Source organism: Dipteris shenzhenensis, chromosome 23 (assembly GCF_047967505.1).
Source record: "Dipteris shenzhenensis isolate YYH24624 ecotype China chromosome 23, Dip_SZ_1.0, whole genome shotgun sequence".
NCBI lineage: Eukaryota > Viridiplantae > Streptophyta > Polypodiopsida > Gleicheniales > Dipteridaceae > Dipteris > Dipteris shenzhenensis.
Window position 1 is genome coordinate 10,940,705 of NC_141618.1, and position 23,056 is coordinate 10,963,760.

Below are 23,056 nucleotides of genomic sequence, written 5' to 3' on the forward strand. Positions count from 1 at the left end.
ACCCAACTTTGTAGTGTTTCTAAAATCTCATTAGGAGCAGCTGAGGAATTAAAATGCAATTTTGGTGCCCTGTGAGAGCGTTGAAGGACTAAGATTGCTGGCACCTAGGGTTGCACCTGTGTTTGTCCACTCTGGTGATCGCAGCTGGTCTTTCTGGAGATAAAGTCTGTTGTAGGTAGGTGTATGAAGGAAGATAGAGCAGGCTCAAGCTGCTGATTCGTGCTTAGTTCTCATACAGATTGCCAGATTCATCTCTTTTCAAGCTCGCACAGGAATGCTGCTGTAGTTGCTCATTACAGTTGCTCTGCCTCCTAATCAATCTTTAGTGTGGATCATTTAATCACTGAGAGACAGAAACATGGCTGCACCTCTCCTCACCCAGTGGTCTGATGGCTTGTCTGTCGGCAACTCTACATTAAATACAAAGTTGGAAGAGTGACCAGTTGTAGCCAGGACACCTCGCCTTTCAGTTGTCCTATAGAGTGGACACTTGTAGCAATGTGACTCTTTCTTTTTACTGGTCTCGGTCGGTCGCAGCCAAATCATTGGAGCAGCAGAGTACAGAACCTTTGGTAGGGACTCAGCTAGCATCATCTTTTCATCATCCCAACGGGCTCCCTCTAAGAACATGCCTTCAATGTATACCCCATCCTCGGGACAATCCTCATAAAAGCCATCCTTCGGCATGCACTGGAATTCAAAGGTGATTGTGTCTATGGGGACCTTGTATTTGCGAGCGTAATTTTGCAAAACGGCCGTAAGGAAGGCATGTATGAAAAAGAAGCCACTTATCCAGAACCGTGTGGGTGGTCCTTTTTCCATCCACGTCGAGAGCATGTTCAAACGCTGAGTCAGTTCCAAAATGTAGCTGCTCAATGGTTTCAATGATGGAAACGACTTTACTGCCCACATTGCAGGAATTTTACCATTATATACACTATTGGCTAGTTTCTCGATCTCAGCAGACATGACCACTAATCCTTTTAGAGTTTTTTGCAGGGTATGAAGGCTGGAGCGGATGACCTGCATTTATGCATATTTGTTAATCCAACTGTGGTTTCTTAAAAATTTATGTAAAAATCTCAGCATTAATTACAGTAGCGTGCATCATAACTATCATGAGCTTATACTTCATAACTTTTTTGCACATAATACTGAAGAATGCAGTCTGGTCAAGCTGTGCAATGCCTATGTCGGACACAAGACTTTTTCTCAGAGCTTATCTTGGCATACATGGATGGTCAAACAGTTACAGGTCTAAGCAGATCTCAAAGGAGACCACCTTTGACAGAGCTTATTCAAATGGCAACTGATTGGCAAGGTTTTTAATATGCATATCAAATTCATGGTTGAATATATAGGGCAGCCCTGCAAAAGTAAAGATGATTCTCTGACAAGAGCATGGTTTGGGAATGGATCATATTTTGATGCAAATACGCGTGAGACAAGGGCAAGTATTCAATGTAGAAGGCTTTCTTCTTTGGAAGAGCACCAAAAATAGAGTGGTCACTAAGAAATGTATTTTTCCCCAAATGTAGATGCATATCTTGACAACTATATTTAATGTTCTTATACGTAAGAAGGGTGTTTGCACCTCTGTGAGATTGTTATATCTGGTCATTTCCTGGTGAAGAACAGAATTCATGCTTTCTCTGTACTGCACAGGGTAGCGATAGCGTGCTAGATCAATGTCAAATGGAGGTGGAATCCTGTTTGCCATGTCTTGTACTATCTCAAGAATGACCTCATCTCTGCTGCGCCCTCCTGTAACAGCTGCATTGCTCTGCAAATCCAATGCAAGGTGTCAAAATTTACTCTGAATGTCAAGAAGATGGGCTCAATATATGAGGGGATAGTGCAGCTAAGGGAATAAACTGGGTCGTGTAGGTCTGTTGTGTCTGCTAATGCCTAAATTGTGCCTTTTTTTTGTTATAGACCATTTCATTGGCATAACAATGCCTTCTGTGTTGATGGCTGAGTAAGCCCAAGTTTTATGTCCAGGCGAGGGAAACCAGCGTGAAATAAGACAGTATTTTGTTATGTTTTACAACAATTATGAAAATTGTAAATTGGAGAATCTTGTTACTCATATTGTCTTTCCTTTTCAGAAGTTTCGCATGAGAAGAGTTCACATAAAATTTTGCTGACCACTAGTGGGGCAGTATGGATATGTCTACCACCTGTGTTGCAAGAATAGAGGAAAGGAATGTGTCTGTTTCTTGCTGGTCTTTTGTTATGTCTGCATTATTATGCAAACCAAATACTTCTGGTGCAGCAATCAGGGGGAATTGCCTGATATAATCAATGTAATCCTGGTATGAACCATCTGGAGGTGTGCAGTAAGTACCAGAAGAGGAAAATTTGTAGCCATCCTCCAGGATCCTTGGATTGTAAATGACAGAAAGTAAACACATCAATGTTCTGCGGTCATGGCCATCAGTGACACGTCCACCATAGTTGCATTCTCCTGTCAAGTACACTAGTGCCTGCAAAGAACATACTGTGATTGTAACTATTTGCTGCTGTGATATTACATACCTTCAAGCAGATCTATAATAACTCAATTACCGAGTTTCACACATTTCTATCAGCTCAAAGGGGGAAAAAAACGAGTGTGAATCAGGAAGCAAGTTGCTCATGGACTGTCAAGACCCTTGCGTGGCTTTAGCCTACATACCTACTGCCAGTTTCTAAGTATAAGTGGGAGTCAATGCTTACTAAACCTTCTGCTTTGATTAAACTGTACCACTGGGTGGTGCTCATGCCACCATTACGTGCCTTCTATTTTTCTTTGCATCTTATCAGTTTGGTTTGAGTTCTAGTATGCTTATAACTTTTGAAGTAAAAATAATAGCATAGATTGCTGCAGTGTAAAGGCAAACCACTTTAATGTCTTGACAGATATACTCACAGCAAGTCAAGAGATTAAGAGTTAGCTCAAGCTATGTGTTTTCTAAGGGTATGCCCATGGTATAAGTCAGCATGATAAAGGACACTGTTTCGGACGATAGAAGGTATATAAAAAATGCCCTTAGTAATCATGTTTGTCGCACACCTTGAAAGGGACGCTTTCTGGAAACTCCAATAGAAACGCACGCAGTTGCCTCATACTGATTTTAAGATCTGAGTCACTGAACTGGTATGGAATATTCCAGCCAAGTGGCCCAAATTTTACTCTTTCCTGAACAGATGCATGGAAGAAGCACAGACCAAAAAGCATTCTTTTCCAAACAGGTCCTTTCTCGCCGGGCATCTCGAAGAACTTTGGATCACTTATAGGATCACTTTGATAATTCTGGAAGGAGGTAAAATAAGAATTGAATGAAATCTATGAAGCTGCAATCTACTGCTTCATTAGAAATGTTTTATTCTTTCATCTGAAGTTCAAACAATTTGCATGATTCTGCTGAAATTTTGTAAGCCTGTGCTGATTCCAAGAATTAGATATGAATTACAGCCTCGAATATTGAGAGATTCAGTGATAATTGTAGTTCTGTGTATACCTGTAGCATGTTTGCACGCAAGCCTTTTGGAGATTCATTTGTCATTTTGATACTGCTTTGAAGGATGGATACTGGGAATTTTTCTGAAGGGTAGCTCGTGAGCCACATTCTAAACCCTGAGTTGATATTCTCTGAGCCAAAATTTTCACAGATCCTTTCTAGCTGTGGCATCCAGGAAGCTGCAAGATGACAATTCTGTAAAACAACCCAACATCCTGTTTGCATTCCAGTTTGTATCATTGCTGTAGCTTTTGGTCCTTGTCCTTGACCCAATGAAATGCTCTGAACCTGATCATGAGATTTAAAACTTTTGGAGGTGTTAGATTTTAGAGAAAGAAAGAATTTTTATTAAAGTCTTTGGAAGACCAATGGGTCTACGAGATTGTGAGAAACCTGATACAATAAGCTGAAAGGGTGGAGCTACTAAGCGAGCATCATCAGCCATTCTAAATGCTAAGTACTACATAGTCATAACATCATCAGCACTACTACATCGTCATCATCAGCGAGAGAAAAAAACAATACACTTGATCAGTGCTTTACTGAGACCAGAAATCAGAACATTTGGCCTTGAAGGAAGGTAAACCAAACAAAATCAAAGGCAGGTGGAATAGCCTCCATGGCTTGCAATCAACCACCTGTAGTTTTCCCAAGTTCCATAGGAGAAGCCTACTCTATACCCACTCATGAGTTTTAAGGCTCTCGCAATCCACTTGTTGGAAAATTGAGTGATGAACTATGGATTTAGCTTGTTAATTCACCCTTAGGATGGTTTGGAGTTAGCATTATTAGAAGGCCAAAAATCTCTCCAATGCCTGCTTTGTCCCTACTATCATGGGGTTCGTATGAACCGGCAGAGACTTTCGGTGTCTCTCAAGGAGTCGGGACTCGGGAGGATATGAGCCAAGAAGAGGTATGAACCTTGAGCCTTTCATGGTCAATTCACATCTACTCTACGATCGCTTATCCTAAACGATGTGAAGTTTTTTTAGCTACTATGATCAAGAGATGTGGGCTTTTTGGTTGTGACCCATCACTTTTCTTAGGTACTTTCTCCATATTTAGCTTCAAGGTAGATAGCTCACCCTTTCTCCCCTGCAGCTCACTTCTTCCCCTCCTTTTGCTTGCTCGATTGCATTCCCTGCAGCATTTCTTTTGGCACATCCCTCCTCGCAGACTTCATTGTAAGTGGATGCGAGTGTGTATTCTATGCATGTGTGTTAGTGCATTTTAGTTGGCACACTATATCGGTACCACATGAGAGGCTTGACCCTGACCTTTTGAGAGGTTAAAGGGTAGCTTTATCCTCACATCTCCTCAGGATTTTCGTTGTATTGGGCTCATTGTGTGCTTGCATTAAGTTGTTGCAAATGGAAGATAGATGAAAGAAAAGCACAAGAGGCCACCTCCTAGGTGCAACAAAGGGATAGTTCGCTCATAGACAAACTAGCGAAAATGAAGTCAGTCGACCGAAGAAAGCGGCATCGCATGGAGGCTACAAGGAAATGAATGGAAAGCGTGGGCCTTAAGAGACACACTCGACTTCGGGTTCATCATTTATGAGGTCGATTAATCGAGTTCCCCCTCTTGCACTCATTGCTCTGTTCCATAGGGAGTTCGTTAGCCCCCTCCCCACCTTGTGATTGTTGGCTTCTCTAGGGGTTGGTTGGGCTGAAGCAGTCTTCACTGCTGCCAAGGTCTCCATTGCCTTTGTTGTGCTTTCTCCCTAGGTGTCAAATTAAGACCTTGGTTAGGGCATTGAATAGGAGAGGGCCCAAACAGCTTGATCAACAATCGAAGTAGCTCCTACTTTTCAGCTTGCGGTTTCTCTCTTTGTTTCCCAATACCCTCAAAGATTTCAGAAGCCTCGGTTGTAAATTTGAGTTGCAACTCCTTAAGCTTTGAGTGGAAAATAAGCAAACATCCAACTTGTTGCACCTTTGCACGAGGTAGCAAACTCTACTAGTGGCCGGAGATCCAATAAACACAGACCAAGTGTGGTACAGGGACATAAAGGTTGGCATACAAAGGCAAAAAAGATCGGGGGGTCACAACACAACCATTGAACCATAGTCCTAGACACCATTGCAAATGAAAACGCCGCAATTGGAGAAGGGAGTGGATAATTTACAATAAGCTAGCTAAGAACCATTATTACAGAATGTACTAAATCTTAGAGGTCGAAGCCTCACAGATTTGGGACTTGTTGAATGATTGCACCGAACCACATATGCCCAAGTGGAATGAGAATGCCTACAGGTGCATCAGGATGCAATAAGTCGAGATTGAAGCCATGAGGACACGGCTAAATTAACAGTTAGGGACAATGTTCAATCCGCAAGACAAAGGAGGTCAACAATGAATTGAAAGACCAGGCAGAGCGATCGAAGGATGTAATAAGCTACGGCCCAAAGTCGGAGTGATTTGGATTGAACCACAATGAGGACCTAAAGGCGATGAAGACAACACACCGAGCGCCAATAGTTTTGGTCTCAGAAAGAATCTTTAGTGACCGGTGGGGCATTGTCAAAGGTGAAAAGCTATAGATCTACGATTGAGAGAGTGCTAATAGTTGTGTGAAATATTTGAGACATTGGCATTATACTTGGAGAGTGATGTGTAAATACTTGTGTGACAGTACGAGTATGGATACGGATTTGTTCAGTATGGCAATGCCGGTTGTATTGGCTTGCACAAATAATAAAGCATTGAATGGAACACCTCTTTTATCCAGACAGTATTGAAATTTTTGAGCAGTTGATGCACTTTCTATTGTTATGAATTCACATATGTCGTTCTACCATCTAGCATACAAATGAGCATTCTACACAGGGGGTGTGATGCACACCAAACCCATCCTTTCAACATGAAACTTCGTTAGCCAATCTAGAAACAACATATTGCCTTCGTAGAGCTCAAAGCGTAGGCAATCCGAATGCATGTCGAAGTGAATGAATCTATAGTTAACACCACTCTTCATAGCTAACAGAGTATTATCCCCTTGATTAGTGCTAGATTTGGGATCGTCTTGGAACCTTAGGACAACAACCTCAGTTCTCATGGATGATGGGGCACCAAAGGTGAAATTTGTAATCACGGACCCCTCCACCTACCCTATAGCATTTCTTTGGAGACCCTTTTTGGGAAGGTGGTGCTTCAAAGGTTGGAGGTTGTGTGGGCTGAGACAATGTCATTGTTGTAGAAAGCTTGGCCATTGGGCCAAGGCCTGCCCAAGGTTTGCTACCCATTAGGGGGATAAGGCAGGTTGGTGAGTTAGGTCCGTAGCAGCAGGAGCCCACCAACATCCTCTTCCTGTGCCACTACAATTACTGATGCAGTTGTTTTAGAGACATTATGCAAAGAAGAATACAAAAGGAACTAGAAGATCGAAGCAAGCGGAAGTAGATATGGACCCGTATGGATATGGACACTTTCCTCAACAGTTTCAGCGTAGGAAATAGGGGGAGGAGATCCCCTTGGAGGACTCCACACGGTCTTTAGGAGGTCCGCAAGTATAGGACCCGATGACAACATACACACGATGGTATGTGGTACTACTTCCTTCCCTTCCTTTATAGCATAGGTAGGCCCTCCACACACACCCCCCCCTCCCCCCCTCCCTCTCTGTTTGCATCTCTCCCACCCCTGCCACTTCTAGGGTTGGTTTCGACACGAGTTCTCCCTGGAGGCCTTGCCAAGAGAGCCAGATGTTGCTCTATGAAGTCTACTTGTCAAGAAAAGTCACAAAACAGTTGTGAATGTTGTTATACCAAATGTGACCCCAAAAGGGCATGTAATTGAATCCAAAACCGCTTCAAATGTTTTGTTTACTATTTATAAAGCACCCAAATGTCCAACAGTGAAAAAAGAACCACAACTTGTTTTTTACACATGCTGCCATAGGTCGCTCGTGGCATTTCCACTCTCTAAATTGGTCATGACAACCTCATGTCCTTTCTACATCATCCTTGTATGAGGTTCTCGTAGGGGGTTTTTATGGGTCCTTGTATTTTGGTCATACTTAATAAAAATCCTCTCTTTGGGAAAAGTTCTTGAACTTCTGTGAAAAAAATAAATAAATTTAAGTATACTAAAAGTCCACATGAATACCCTGTTGGAATGGTCACCTCCCCATCTGTAAGCCCCCATATGAGAACATGGGGGGGGTGAACCTAGGAAAAGAGAGAGGGAGGGGGCTGCCACATGGGCAGCACCTCACACAAAGAAAGGAGAGTACCTGACAGAAGGAAGCTTGCCTCGAGGGCAGATCTGGCAAAGAATGGCCAGGTGACTGTCAAGGACAGAGCAGAGCAGATCTGTGCAGCATCTCCATCAAGGAATGCAGGCACGATGACGTCAGCCACTGTACAGATCTGTACGGGCTGCTGCAGGGCAGTGTATGGAAGGTGTACAGGCAGGACGTGGTGCTAGCAAAGGGCTGCAGCATGGCGCAGCATGGCGGGGGTCTGTGGGCAGGTGTACAGCCTGCAAGAAAGTCTCCAGCATCAACAAAGGACAGCCTAGCAGCAGCCCAAAAGGGCCTGGCTAGGGCCCTTATATAGGGCTGGTTGAGCCAGCCAACCAGGCCGACCAGCAGGTCGGCTGGTTAGGGTTGGGCTAGCCAACCAAGTCAGCCAGAGGGGGTCGGTTCATCTCCCTGCTGGGTCGGCCACTTGATAGGGCCCTTGGGCCTATAAAAGGAGACCATTGTGCCTCATACAATCATCCAACATTCAGCCACAAACAGGAGCAACTAGAAGCCACTCCCTTGGGCCTCACACTGGGGGTGAAGGAGAGTGGAAGGTGTGCTGCAGACTGAGTTCCCTAGAGGCTGGTTCTTGGCTGTCTTCTAGGGCAGCAAGGTGTTGTGATCATATTATATCTTCTGGAGCAGCAAACCTGCAGCAGACAGGAGCAGCAGTCAAGGCATTCTTGGACCTACTCCTAGGAGGTGAAGAAGACCTACAGAGAGTTGCAGACTGAGCAAGCAAGGTGCTGCCCACCTAGGCTGATTCACAGGCAGTAAGGTGGAGAAGAACACTCTAGACAGAGAGTCTACATATGCTCGAGATGGAGCATGCGGGCTCAGAGATCTAGAAGTGCTTGACATCTAGTAGGAGAACCTTTTGGTATTGTATCTTGTCCTACTTTGCGGACGGACAGAAATATAAAGAGTTGCTTCTATATTTGTTTCTGAGCATTGTCTATTTACTGGCTTGCCCATCTATGCACATAAGTTAAGAAGTTTGTTATTCCACACCCCACACTACACTGTGTGAGCTCCTGGGCATTACTATCAGTCTTCCACTGTGCGTACCCTTTGTCGGGTGATTTCTAACATGGTATCAGAGCCCAAGTAGGAAGCTCACAGGTGTGGGAGCCTGAAGGCAGGGACCTTGTTGAAGGACGACACTGATTCAGAAGCTCTTGGGAATCGACTTCCACGACTGGAGGACAATGCCCTTGCGAGAAGGAGGGTGACTCAGGTTTAGTCAGGTGCGTTTAAAGTTCGTGGTCCAGGTTATTTGGAGATGTTCTTTTGTTGCAGACCTTGCCGAAGGAAGGACGGGTTGAAACAGACCCTCAGAGCATGGTGTTTGGAAGACTCTAGGTTGTTCACTCATTATGAGGGGGACAACTAGAAGATCGTGATGGCTGGATTGCTTGAGCTTGAAGGCAGGAACGTGACAAATGGATAGATTCCACCACCCTCCTATTCGTCTTCTATTCTGCATTAAGCATGCCTCAACCAAACAACACCTATCAGAAGATTCTTTCAATCCTTCCAAGATTCCCCAATCCTCCACCAAGACCACTCTTACTTTATCACTCTCCTTTCTCAATTGTGGGCTGTTTTGCACCCAATCTCACTCCTGACCTCACAAAACCGTCCATCTTGGTGAGATCATCTCTCCTGTGCATAAAAAGAATTCCACCTGATCACAAAAATATCAATGAAGTAGGGTGGGTTGTATCCTTTAAAGGTATCGTTGGAGGACAAATCATGTATGGAGGAGACACTTTTGTGTAACCATTTACTGGAATAATTCAACCCGTATAGACAAGTAGAGCAGACTATATATATGAGAAAGGTACACCAAGGAATAATAGACTATGATGGGGAAAGCTCTGCTAGAGAAGTGCAAAATACATCAGCTATAACATGAGACAAGTCGTAGCATAATCTTCCTTCTCCACTCACCACAGCTTTGCACTATGTACAAGATTACATAGTGCTCTCCATACTTCCCCTTTGTTCCTCTTTCCTCCTCTCTGTTGACCATTGTTATATTCCTATCCCCTTTGATACTTTTCTATATTCTCCTTAGACCTGCTCTATACCCCTTGAAGCAAGGGAAGCTGGCTATGTTGTGCCTATTGCCCACTTTCTTCATTGTCTGCATTTTGATTAAAAGGAACACTCTCCCCAATGTTATTGGGCTGACCTGATGCAAGTGGTTGTTTGTCTAATAAGGCGTAGGCACCTTGTGCAATGCCACACAAAGATCTTGGCAAAACTTGCCTCATGGTTCCACCTAGTGGCTCCGTGTGCTCCTGTGCTCATGCCTTGTAGTCTCATTCACCATTTTTTCAGAGAAAAAGAACTTCTATCAATGCTTGAAAAACCCAACCACAAAAATCAGCAAAAACCGGAAGGTGCTGACCATGGGAAAAGAAAACAATAAGAAATTGGTTGCTCGAAGGAAAACTAGCCTCTTTTTGGAGAGCCCAACCTCTTAGAACAGAGGCTAACAACCAAGGTGGCGGACTATACATCCAATGAATACCTCTTGCGGTGAGGACATAAAAAGCTCATGTAGGCCATGCCTTGCAAAAACGTTCCCACCTTTGGTGGTTGCTCTAGAACCCAGAGTCTTGTGCTCCCAGATGGTGCGCAGGGTGTAAATGATATCTTGCCAGATGGCGACAAGAGTGGTTGCCGGGGAAATCTGATGTCCTCCCATCACCAAACTACAACGGGCAACGCATATGTTTCAAGTAGTGATACTGGACACTGCCTCCCATACACTATCCTTCGGTGAAGGCGCAAGAGTGTATGCAGGAGGGAGGCGCCGCATCATGTGCTCAATCCTAACCATTGTTGACCCTGGATCCTGTAAGTTGGAGGCTGGATCAAATTAGAAAGCATGGCTCCCCTCTGTAAGCCATGCAACTACTCCAAGTGAAGTCCTGCTGCATCATCTTTGTGTTGGTCACAGTCCTAAGAGTTGTTGACCAGATCCTCTGTGTTGTTGGGCAGCCCCAAAGACAGTGAGGGATTGGCTCAATCCTAACCATTGCTGACACTGGATCTGGTAAGTTGGAGGCTGGATCAATGGGGAAATCTGATGTCCTCTCATCACCAAACTACAACGGGCAACTCAATGTTTCAAGTAGTGATGCTGGACACTGTCTCCCATACACTATCCTTTGGCGAAGGCGCAAGAGTGTATGCAGGAGGGAGGCGCCGCATCATATGCTCAATCCTAACCATTGTTGACCCTGGATCCTGTAAGTTGGAGGCTGGATCAAATTAGAAAGCATGGCTCCCCTCTGTAAGCCATGCAACTACTCCAAGTGAAGTCCTGCTGCATCATCTTTGTGTTGGTCACAGTCCTAAGAGTTGTTGACCAGATCCTCTGTGTTGTTGGGCAGCCCCAAAGACAGTGAGGGATTGGCTCTAACACTCCATTTGTGCAGCGGTGGTAGCTACCATCCACCCACATCTATTCCATCCAGGGGTCGATGGGCAAGCCTCCATGTGGAACCATCCAGAAGACACGAGATCTTCTGTGGTCTACGGCTGAGAATGAAACCAAAAGCAAGAAATGATCTCCTTGGGAACCTCATGCTCTACCCAATGCCTCGCCTTTGAGGGAGTCCATGTCCAACTAAAGACATCGGCCAATACGGGTGGAAAATAAGGGTACCTCCTCAACCCTTTTCGAGTGCCTGACCTGGGCAAGCCAGAACCACTCGCTTGGGTCCCACTAAATCTTGAAGAGGCCGGCCTTCCCATAGCTAGTGTCTCCGCCGTGTACTATCTTGTCGTGTCAAGACTATACCGGGGTCAATAGTCCATGCTATGTCCAATTGGCTCACAACCCTAATCCTTTGCCAGTCTAACAAGCCCAAAGCCTCATCATCCTGGAGGTCTTTTGTCATCGTGGGATGGAGGTGCCCCCCTGGCCCCACGCTGTAATATTTGCGATGAAAGGATCCAAGAGATTGTCGTAGAAACTGAATCTTGAGAGGCACTCCTGTCCTCGAGAACTATCCATATCAATGGTGAGGAGTTGTCTAGCCCCTCCCACCACCACAGGATTGGTATCGCTGCATCAATTTTGAGAATACATGTAATGGCGAGAGTGTTTGCATGCATGGCTCTGCCTCCAAGGGGAGACGTCTCCAGGTTCCAAATGACGTAGCCGGATCACTATTCGACTGCAACTAGCTAATGTGGGTCCGTTGTCTCAACATGAAACCCGGACCTCCAGATGCTAGATGAGTGGTTGCCTCATGAACTCCTCAGGACAAGTAGGACTTGGCCAAAATGAGTCCCCTTGACAGTCGCTGTCAAACCCTATGGAGCATCCTCATCAAAGGGGAGCCCTTCCCTATAAGGGGAGCCTAAGAAAAGATCCATCTATGAGACTCTTGCCATTGTCCTCCTATGCAAGTAGTGTTTCTAAGAATCCCACGCCGTAGCAAAAATTTTTAGGGTTCTAAACCAAAGAGTGACCAGCTTGCCCACCAAGGCTCTGCTCTGTGCATCTTCAGATCAATGATTCCTAGCCCTTCTTGTGCCTATGGCAGGATCACTGTCTGCCAAGCGACCCTAGCTCTGGTATTCTACGTACCATCAGAGCCTGCCCATAAGAAGTTGTGCACCAAGCGCCTAAGCTGACCTATGCATCCCTTGTGAAAGCACCAGCACGAGGCTATGTACCAGGCTATGGCAAGGAGATCCTGGTTGGCCAGCAAGGCCCTATCTGCTAGAGATACTTTGACTAAGATCCAATAGAGAAGCTTGTGCTGCACGTTCTCTAAAGTCGGGGCTATTTGTTGTTGTGTTGAAATGTCTATCCCCACGTGACAACCGAGATATCTCATTGTCTACCCCTACGAAATCCACTGATAGACCAGGGTCGTCTCCCAATTGTAGACTACTAGACTTCATTCGTCTTCACGGCAAGGAAGCCAATGGATTTGGTCAAGTTGATCCGAGTACCGGAGGCCATGTAGTAAAGATCCAAGCCCCCCGTGACCGCCTCAAGGCTCTTTGTAGAATCCTCTACATAAAGGGTGGTGTCATCTGCAAAGTTCAAGTCCAACACCTCCTCTTGTTGAATTGAGAGCCTCATCCTATTGAGGCCTGCAGTCTGAGAGTGAAAAATAGCCCAGCGCCTTCACCTATGAAGAGGAAAAGAAAGAGGGCGAGGGGACAGCCTTGCTCAACTAAGCGAGAAAGAGAAATCTGACTAGAACTCCCAGCAGACAGGCCTGAGACCCCTTTGATCCATCTATTTGAGAAGCCTAACCTCCGCATAGTGCCCTCCAAGAAGGACCACTGCACCATGCCATAGGCTTCTCAAAATCCAAGAGAAGGATAGCGAGAGACTGGGAGTCCTGTTGGGCCCAATACAATGCCTCCCAAAAGGTGAAGATGTTGTCTAGGATGATGCGCTCTTGAAAAAAAACTGTCTGCTTGTCGTGAATTAGACCCACCAAGTGGGGCCGGAACCGCAAACTCAAGACCTTGCTAAGTTCTTGTATGTGATGTCCAACAACGTAATTGGTCTTCACTGACAAAGATCAGCCCTGTTCCCCCCCTCCCCCCCCCTTTGGGATCGAACAAATCCATCCGCGACTAGGAGACTGCAGAAGAGAACCGAAGTTAAAAATCTCATGGAAAAACTATCGAATGATCTTGCCACATTCCTATACACACTTGGCTCTAAAGGAGTGATAAGAGAACTCTGCACGATGAATCTCCATGTCCTAGAGGTCAAGCCGTAGGCACTCATGCCGATTCGCAGGCCATTGGGAGCCTGAATCCTACTCCTTGAGGTGCTCAATGGAAGCCAAGTCCTGTCTCAATGTCTATCTTGTGCTTGAAAGAGAAGGTGACGATGGGGAGCCTAGGATTGAACCTCCTTGTTGCTCCCCTGGATTGCGTCTACAACCCACGAGGGGTCTTGGGCTGCTGCCAAATCTCGATGACTGCCTATTGTACTTCCTCCTCTTGGAGTACGGCATCTGGTATGTGGACCCCTTCCTGGGGGAGTCCTCTATGGGGCTGCTCAAAGTGTAGAACAATCCGAGAGCGATCAAACATCGTGGTATCTGCCAAAATGCCAGTGCCCCCCTCCTTCCCCCACCTCCCCCCTCGCCTTGTGCATAGCCTAGTCACCAACATAGAACTTGTCCAGCCTCTCTAGAAGTCTATCATGACGATGCTGGACAAAGATTACGAGGCAATCCGTAGAAATCCACCTCCCACCATGGATTTGTACCACAAAATTGGGAAGATAAACTATTCCCACGTGCTCCTCTTAGCCGTTGGCATCTCCGAGAAAGAGGCTCTGCCCTACTTGTCCTCCCCAAACTCTAGATTGTTGAAGTTGCGTCCAACAATCCAAGAGTCCACATCTGGGAGGCTCTCAATCAGCCACCTCTAAAAAGCAGGGTGCTGTTGTCTGCAAGCAAGGGCGTAATACCTATCCTAGAATTACCCAAACATAAGCCCATCCATACTACCCTCCATGTGATCAGCTCACCCTGCTCATATACATCCGCAGCCACCGGTTGTGAGACTGAAATGTAGAACCCTCCACTCCTGCCTACTGTTGGGGACTGCACCTGCCTTGGGAGTAGGCATTTGCAACAACTGACATCTGGTGCTGAAACATATGCTCCCAAATCAGAAGGGAATTCATGCTAGCCAAGGTATGAGAAGGGTGGACATGTGATCCATCTAAGGCCTTTGTGCATCCAGCCCTCCAAATCTACCAAGCAGTAATACTAGCCAGCATCTCCCAAGCAGAATCCACATCAACATGTACTAGGCAGTAATACTAGCCAGTATCTCCCAAGGAGAATCCACATCAGCTGTACTGGTCTATATCGGGAGATAGGCACATCCTCCCAGAGAGCAAGGCTCAACTAATGGAGATGGCCCAGGAAACATCTTGCCACTCATAGAAAATCTCAGATCCTGACAAAGAGAGCCAAGCCACTGATCCCCAAGTCATGAAGAAATGAGAGGGAATAAAAGTGCTGAGAATCCTGGCAACCCCTATCCAAACGATTCTCGCATGTCTGCAACCGATCACCGTAAGCCACAAATTGATCTCCTGGGGACCCATCCATGCTTCCATCATGCAGTACATTGGCTCTCATCATGCAATCAACCCATGGAGGCAAAATGGAAGCCCCAAACCCACAGAGTGTGGGAACCAACCACACCTATGGGAACCCCCTTCCGGGGCTTCAAGATCAACACCATCATCTCTAGAGCAAGAGGATACACATCTTAGTTCCACGGCCCAAGACTCCAAAAATCCCTCGGAAAAGGTAGCCTAGGGCGAGGCCTCGGACTTGGAAGCTGAGAAAGCAAGCCGCCTGACTCGGGCTTCTTCTAGAAGGCGGAGTCTTGCACACGAGGAGCCGGGCTGAGTCTAGGAGAGGGATGGAAGGAGGTGGAAGCGGCCAGAACTACTACAAAGGGACGGGGAGAGAAGGGGAGCAGAGAGGGAGTGAGCGGAGGATGGGTAGTGAGCGTGACTACAACAGGGATAGAAGGTGGAGAAGGGGGGGAGGTAGAAGAAGAACAGGGAGGAGAGGCTTGAGCGGGAGGGGGAGGTCAGGTCGAGGAGGGTGGGCAACTAGAGCAGTAGTTGTCGAAACGGAAGGTCTTGCTATTGAGCGGGTACTTGGGTTTTCTGAACCGCTAGTGGCGGGGAGTCTTTTTGACAACTAGAGTAGTAGTTGTCGAAACGGAAGGTCTTGCTGCTGAGCGGGTACCTGGGTTTTCTGAACCGCTAGTGACGGGGAGTCTTTCTAACAACTCGAGCAATAGTTGTCGAAACGGAAGGTCTTGCTGTTGAGTGGGTACGTGGGTTTTCTGAACCGCTAGTGGCGGGGAGTCTTTCTGAACATCAAAAGAGATCTCGTCTTTTAGAGTATTGCTAGGGCGTCCTCCCACTACTTCCCTTAGGATTGGGAAGTTGGCTCATGCTTTGCCCTCACATGTTGATAGAGCCTGTGTTGCCGCCTATGGTTCTTCAAAGCCTGCCTGCTAGGGTTCTTATGCTCTACCCTGGTCCAAGCCCCCCTAGAAGGCTCTAGCCAGGGGGTCTAAGACTCCATATGCTATCTTAACTTGCATTGTGCTCTCTGTGGGTGAACTACCCTCTGCTCCTAACGACATTGAGGGACACCCCTACCCAAACTCCTCAGACAGTCACAAGCCAAAATGTCCCATCTATCTACACCGTAGGCATTGACTTGGCAGCCCCGAGATCTCAATTCGCTGCTTGAACTCTCCATTGTCAAGCATCTCTAGGAGGATCTTCTCTAGTAGGGTCTTTGGGCACTCAATTATCAACCTGAGGTGGGGCATGCTGTCATCTACTACCACTGATTATGTTGTCTCAGGTGGCATCTCAAGAATCCTGCCGAAGCTCTCCTGATGGAGGGAAGGATAGGACGATAGTCCTTTAGGAAAGACCTGGGAAGCCTAACCAGGGGATATGATGAGTTGCCATTGACCGTAAACCCATGGTACCAAGGAATGAATACACAAGGTGAGGACCTAGGATAAGGGGGCTCTGCTCCACAAGGACTGAAGTGGTGTCAAGGGAGCTCAACTAGATGAGGAAAATGCCTCTCAGTAGATGGTAACATCCTGGATGTGGCCGCCTCTAATGCTAAGCTCGCTTGAATCTAATCACTGCATCTCGCTCCTTGTGGGAGTAAGAGACACTATCAACCCACCATCCTAGAGAGACTGAACGGCTTTCTTCACCTATTGCTTGTCTTCTAGAGAAAGGAGGATCTTAACGGCTTGGGAGTCCTTCGACAATTTGGGAGAAGGACGAGCTGCGAAGTGCCAAGAAGGTGGCCGAGCACTGCCAAGGGCCCAGCCAACTGGGCTTTTTTGGAGCCTGGGATCTGAAAGTGCCGAATGTGAGTCACTTGGGGGAGCAGCCGCTTCCAAGAACTAAGGCTGGCCAACCACAAATAGGGGCCAGCCACTCTTCAAACCAAACCTAGCTGTAAGCAGGCAGGTGCCACAGTAGAGCAAGTGCGCCACTAATGCGGACTAGCTAGAGAGAGCGCGGGGGGGCAGAAAACTACCATGTGGGCTGAAGGCAGCACCACAAGCTGCTGCCAAGGGCGTGCAGCTGCTTCCAGAATCTGCACTGGGCTGTGTACAAGCAAAGGCAATCAAGGGGGGGCAGGCTGGGGAGCTGGGAACAGAGAGAGGAAGGAGAAGGAGCAGAGGGAAGGACGAAGGGGAGGGGCGCAATGGGCAGGGAGAAGCTTGCTTGCAGGAGGCGGTGAGGACCTTCTGCTAAAAAACCCTGTCAAAAGCCTCATTGTGGTCTTATTCACATATTCTTCCTTATAGGTATGTACCCTCCTTTTGGCTTCATGAGGGTTCCGTGCATGTGTTACCTGTAATCATAATGTTTTGAATCCCTAGTCTTGTAGCTCGTGAACCTTTACAAGTTAACATTTACTGCAAATAAAATATGAATGAAAGAGCCAAATAATTTGTTCAAGTCATGTAAGGTACAATTGTCATTATATCACTAAGAAAATCAATGAAATGACTGTACCTGCTGCCTCAAACCATCTGCAAATTTCAAAAGAGCTGCCATGGGATCTGATCCAGGAGAAAGCACAAATATGAGTGGGACTATTGGACTGGAGTCGTGATATACACTTGGCAAGTCAAATGTTGGTGGTTCCACATAGCATCGTCCCATTGTCTCATGCACAAAGCTACTTACAGCCACAAGTAATATGTCTGGCCTTATGGTGCGGATGATAAGAAGTTTTTGAAAATTTGTCAACTTTGAATTCCAATCATCTGGTAGCACTTCCTTGTATGGTTGAGTGCTGTCATAAATATGTTTCCATTTACTCGGGTTTTGTGCAAATGATTTATTGAATCCCTATGTCCAAATGGGAAAAAGTGTTAGCTTTTTTTGGAATTCTATGCTAAGCGGCCAACATTTAAACATAACCTTGTCGTTTACCAATCGATGTATGTATATTGATGTGTGTTATAAGCAATATGATACCAATCCTAGCAGAACCAATGTGTGATTGAAGTACAGACACTCCTTGAGTATGTAGATTTTTTTGGGCCATTTTAGTTTGGAAAGGATATTGCAGGATTCATGATATTATGCTGACAAGTTCCTGATTAGACCAAATATAAGCTGCGCAACTATTTTGATACGTATATGTATCATGGAAACAATTGCAGTTTCAAAATGAATCAAATAATTAAATGGTTTAACATACTTGATATGCCTCTATTTTTGAAAGTTGGACCATTTCTCCCCAAAGTTTCTCAACAAGCCACGGAGCTGGGGACTTAGCTTTTTCCCTTTCAATGGTCACTGCACCAGCTAATAGGAATCTGAATTCTTCTGAAGATAATTTACCTTGTCTTGATAGAACGTTTACACAGATTAAGAAGGAGAATAACAACTTATCCTTTTCAAAGAGACTCCTTGATATATTGCAGAAAAGTGAATATGTAAAGTAATCATTGAGGATTTCTATCCGTTTTGCTAATATGTCCGTCTTTTCGGAGTCTCCTGTTGAGGATTGAAACAGATTAAGGTACCTGCCAATAAGTGAAGTTGTTAGTGCTATTTAAAGGTGTTTGGTCGCCAATGTTCCTTTGCCTAGTATTTTCATATGTGGTTCAGAGAGAACGAATAGTATAGAAACTTTTTACAGAACAGCGATGGCTGACATCAATACAATTCATTGCCTCCTTTTGGATTTTTTTTAAATTGTGGAGATTTCTCTCACACACATCTTTTTCTTGACAAAGTGAGTTCAACAATGGAAGAAAAACCTTCGAACACCAGAAGGAAGTATGAGTGAAGAAGTGCCATCACTGTTCTGTAAAAAGTTTCTATACAATACTATTGTGGTAGACCAATTTTCTAATTGATTGCTCCTTTCACAGAATTTTTACAACCTGACTATTTTTGACATACCAGGTCAGAGAATACTGGTACATTGGATCTATCGAACAGAGATTTGATATTGTGAAAAATAGTGAAGCAACATGTATAGCAACAGGTAGATATCCCTTCCTAGCTTCGTCAATTTTGGCCTCTGTTTTTTCTGCAATTTTTTGCTTTTCTGCAATATCTATTGACAGGGCCTTGGAGCTAGAGATGATGTTAATGGCAGTCTCATTCTCTAAAATGTTCCCCTCAGAGCTGGAAAGCACCTGTAAGTAAATGATGATATCAACACATTAAATCTATAAGTCCACACTCACGTGTAGGCTCTCCAATGAACTCTTCCTAAAAATATACAATATATGTAAGAAAGGTGAGGAAGTGCGAAAACAGAATCCACGCACCGACAAAATACATCTAGAGGGTATAATTCTAGCAGGAGGTCTCTCTGTTAGATATTTGGGCTGTTAAGGTTGGCATATGCATTTCTTCTTCACTTGGAGAGTATTAGGAAGGAACTCATTTTTTGTTGTTCAGCCAAGCTTGATCTTGCCTCTAGAGTGGTAGTTGTCAACCAAATGTTGCTGGCCAATGCCTGGTTTGTTTGCTCTTATTGATGCCACTGTAGGGACTGCATTTCATAGATTAAGAGGCCTATCAGGAACTTTCTCTGGAGCAGACATGATGGATCTACAGATGCAAGAGACAAAGTGGCTTGGGAGACCTTGATTGTTCTGGCCTAGGAGGGAGGGTTAAACATTATTGATTCTGATATTTAATGCAGAGCTTTGCTTTGCAAGCTTCTTGCCAGGTCAAGGGCCTTTGGAAACATTTTTTCCTTTGGTGCATTGGGTCTTGCATTTTCTCTTGAGGTGGTGATTGGATGGACAGTATTCTTGGATCTTTACTTCTGCAGACATCAGGATGCTTTCCTCACCACTTAAAGCTGCTGTTGTTAGAGCTTGGTGGAGCTTCAACAGATATTGATTATAGAGGATTCCCCTTATTATGCAGGATGAGATCCATAGGCAGCCAAATGTGGAATGGATTTATGTTGAATGAGCTTGATAGACCTCTTGGTACCTCAGGACATATGCAGTCATTACGATGGAAGAGAGGGCTTGCTTCATTTGTGTGTTCTAGGAACATTTTCAAGGACCTTCCCAAAGAACATATAGACTTCAAGTAACTAGTCCCCTCAGAGGGAGTGGTAGAAGGATTGTTCAGATAGGTGTAGATATCCCTTTGTAGTGGGCCCCTCCCCCAGAGATGGGACACAACGTAGACCTATTATGTGGATGGGTGCTTCCAAAGGCACAAGCATCCCTCTTCAGGTCATGTGGATAGGTGCTTCCTTAGGCACAAGCGTCCCTCTTCAGGTCATAGGTCTCTTGTGGGATAGAGGTGAGGACAATATGATCTTCTATGTTCAGTCTGGAGGCAAATTGGTCAGATCTTATCATTCTAATGTGATTTTTGATCTACTTCTAGAGCCAATTACAGTATTGGGCCTTGTTGAATGGTGATATTTTGCTTCTAGCTGCTATGTTGATCCTCACTCATAGGATATCCCACTTGTACTTCGAGGGGCTGGCTTTGTGGGAGTGTCCCGATAAAGTATCTTCAATGGGATCCAAGTGACTAGAAGTGGATTGTAGCAGACAACCACTCAAAGGGTCTTCCTTCTTTGACTTCACAAAAAGTAATGCCATTAATGTCAGATTACTACTAGAGCCTTCCAGAGCTCACCATTTGAGAGCTTGCAGATCCCCTTGAGATGCAGATATTATTTTTGAAGGAGCTCTGGAAGTCTCTCAAGCATAGAACAATCACTCTCTTCTTCTACCTTTCTATTGCAGATATTTCCATAGTATAGGGAAAGAGAGTTGGCAGATTACAGTTTGCTGTTTCACATATGCCTATATAGCGGGCCGTTTTGGGAGTGGTATTTGCTTTGAAGATTCAGGTGGATTAGTGTGGTCCTGCATGGGCTGCTTCTGGTAACAGCTTATGTAGGTGTTTGCATTGAAATGGATGCCTATGGTCATTTGGGTGTGAGCAGGGCCCAGCAGGGCTAATGTTTGGAATTCTGCTGCCTACTGAGAGTGGGAAGAGCACTGAATGCAAGTGGGATTGAATTCATTGTTTATCCTATGTGCTGGCTTTGGCAGATAGCACGTTCCATGTGGGAATATGTTTTTGGTTTCTCTAGGAGATGAGTCACATGCAGGCAGTGGTTGTTAGGCAGATGCCATGGCTTTGGTACAGCCTTGTTGCTGAGTAGGCAAGGGTCGGGAATCCATGCTTGGAATGGGAAGTATCCCTAGAACCCCGAGAGGGATGGTACAGGTGTGATTGCCATAGTGCTTGCTGTGTTGTGATGTCAGTTCTCTTACAGGGGAAATAGGTTGAAGTATCAGGATATTTGCTGCCCATAGGGTGAGAGACTATAGGTAGTGGCAGTCCTGGACAGTTGAGAAAGCGTATGTATGCTTTCTTTCTTTGCATTGAGCAGATGGATGGCTAATTGGGCACTAGTGACAGCTATGGGGAACTGTGTGGCCTGAAGGAACATGTGGCAAGCTATCTCTAGGAATGGAAAGGAAAGATTGCAAGCATAATGGAAATAAACTCAAATGGAAGTGGGCAATAGCAATGAACCAAAATACTCACATGTAGATAGCTTGATGTTGACTCATATATGTAAAGACTTAAGACAAGTACAACACTATATAGAGTGAACCTCTAGACTCTAGAAAGTCACAATGCATATGGGATAATCTCCCATATGACATGTGGCACTGTCTAGGACTAACTAGACTATTAAATAAGTCCTAGGGACCTAGGACACACAAATACACTCACTTTGACTTCATTTCTAACATCCCCCCATGAAGAAAAGGTGAGGGACTACTAGAATGAAGCCAAGAGCAGAACATGACAATGATGGAGTCTATTGCTCTTTGCACCCCAAGTAGCTTAGAGGCTCAAATGAAGCATGGCTACCTAACCAACACATCGGTCTAGGGCATGCACCAACATCCTGGAACTCAGCCAGGCCTAATAGAGAGACCCATTAAAGCCAATAGAAAGGCTCCCACAATACATCCCCCCCTAGCTTCATAACAGGACTCGGTAGGAAGCCACACATCACTCATAAAGGAAATAAACATCATTTGAGGAGGACTATCCAAGGTTGAGAACCTTTATTGACTCAAGGACACAAGACTCATTATTACAAGCATTTTTGGGGAACTACCCAGGGCAGAGTACCCAAGCGCACACAAGACTCATTATTACAAGCATTTTTGGGGAACTACCCAGGGCAGAGTACCCAAGCGCACATAGAATAGATCAGAAACAAAAGTCTCGATCATCAGGTACATAAACCTCCGAATGGAGAGAGAGATCTCTGATGTCGGCAGTGAGAGCATGAGTCGGTGTCAAAGCATCATCTTCTTCTTTGTCTTCACTTGTTGCAGCGCTAACCAAGTTGGCATGATCCTTGTTTTGTTGCTTGGCAAGCTTCTTGAAGCAGCGATCCTCGGTGTGACCAAGCTTCCCACAGTGATTGCATCTGAAAGGCTTGAATTTGCCTTTGCCCTTGAAGTACAATGCACTGGAGTCCGGAGTGTCTACATACCATCTTTCATGATCAATGAGCATAGCAACCATAGGCTCATAACCCATTTGTGTCACATGCAATGCTAGTATGATATCCCAGTACTTAGAAATTTCCTCAATGCTCGAGAGGAGTACAACAACTTGATCATCTTTCCCTACAGGGGCCTTCAGACTAGCAAGCTGAGTGACAAGGGATTCCATATGATTCAAGTGAACAAGGAGAGAGTCTTCCTGCTTCATTTGCTTCATTTGCAGCTTGAAGAATTCCTGTCTTAGGAATACCTTTGAATTAATGATTTTGTTGCCAAACAATCCTTCAAACTCAGCCCGTAATTCGTGAGCAGTGGAATCAAAATCAAAATGATGAACAACTTCATCACCCACCAGCCCCAAACCAATGAGAGAGAAAGAGCTTTGTCATTCAGATTCTCCCAGTGTGCAATTTTCTTTTCATCTGATGGTGGCTTTTTCTCCTTGCCACTAACAATATGCCACACTCCATCTTTCATAAGTACAAGTCGCATCTTTGTTTGCCATGTAGGGAAGTTCTTACCAAAAAACTTCTCAAACAAAATGGTAGTTGATTTGGAAGAATCCATGGCTGGAAAAGAGTAGAAATGCAAGTGTAACTATGGAAAGATCACCTTGGTAAGTTCTTCATGAGCTGGAGCAGGTCTGGAACTTCTTCATGGAAGACAGATGCAGAAG

The 23,056-nt window shown here is 45.2% G+C and overlaps 1 protein-coding gene across 1 annotated transcript in view; it reads right to left on the minus strand.

Moving 5' to 3' along the window:
- Positions 1 to 336: 336 nt before the first annotated feature.
- The window catches only part of LOC147886979 (uncharacterized), an 874,612-nt gene continuing 851,892 nt past the window's right edge, over positions 337 to 23,056 (minus strand). Inside the window, exons 40-47 of the mRNA XM_087394085.1 lie at positions 18,755 to 18,993; positions 18,045 to 18,372; positions 17,351 to 17,689; positions 3,504 to 3,791; positions 3,056 to 3,295; positions 2,181 to 2,486; positions 1,595 to 1,783; positions 337 to 1,023 (exon numbers count right to left, since the gene is read on the minus strand). Of these exons, the coding sequence (XP_087250211.1) occupies positions 337 to 1,023; positions 1,595 to 1,783; positions 2,181 to 2,486; positions 3,056 to 3,295; positions 3,504 to 3,791; positions 17,351 to 17,689; positions 18,045 to 18,372; positions 18,755 to 18,993 (2,616 nt within the window). The remainder of the gene's footprint in view (positions 1,024 to 1,594; positions 1,784 to 2,180; positions 2,487 to 3,055; positions 3,296 to 3,503; positions 3,792 to 17,350; positions 17,690 to 18,044; positions 18,373 to 18,754; positions 18,994 to 23,056) is intronic.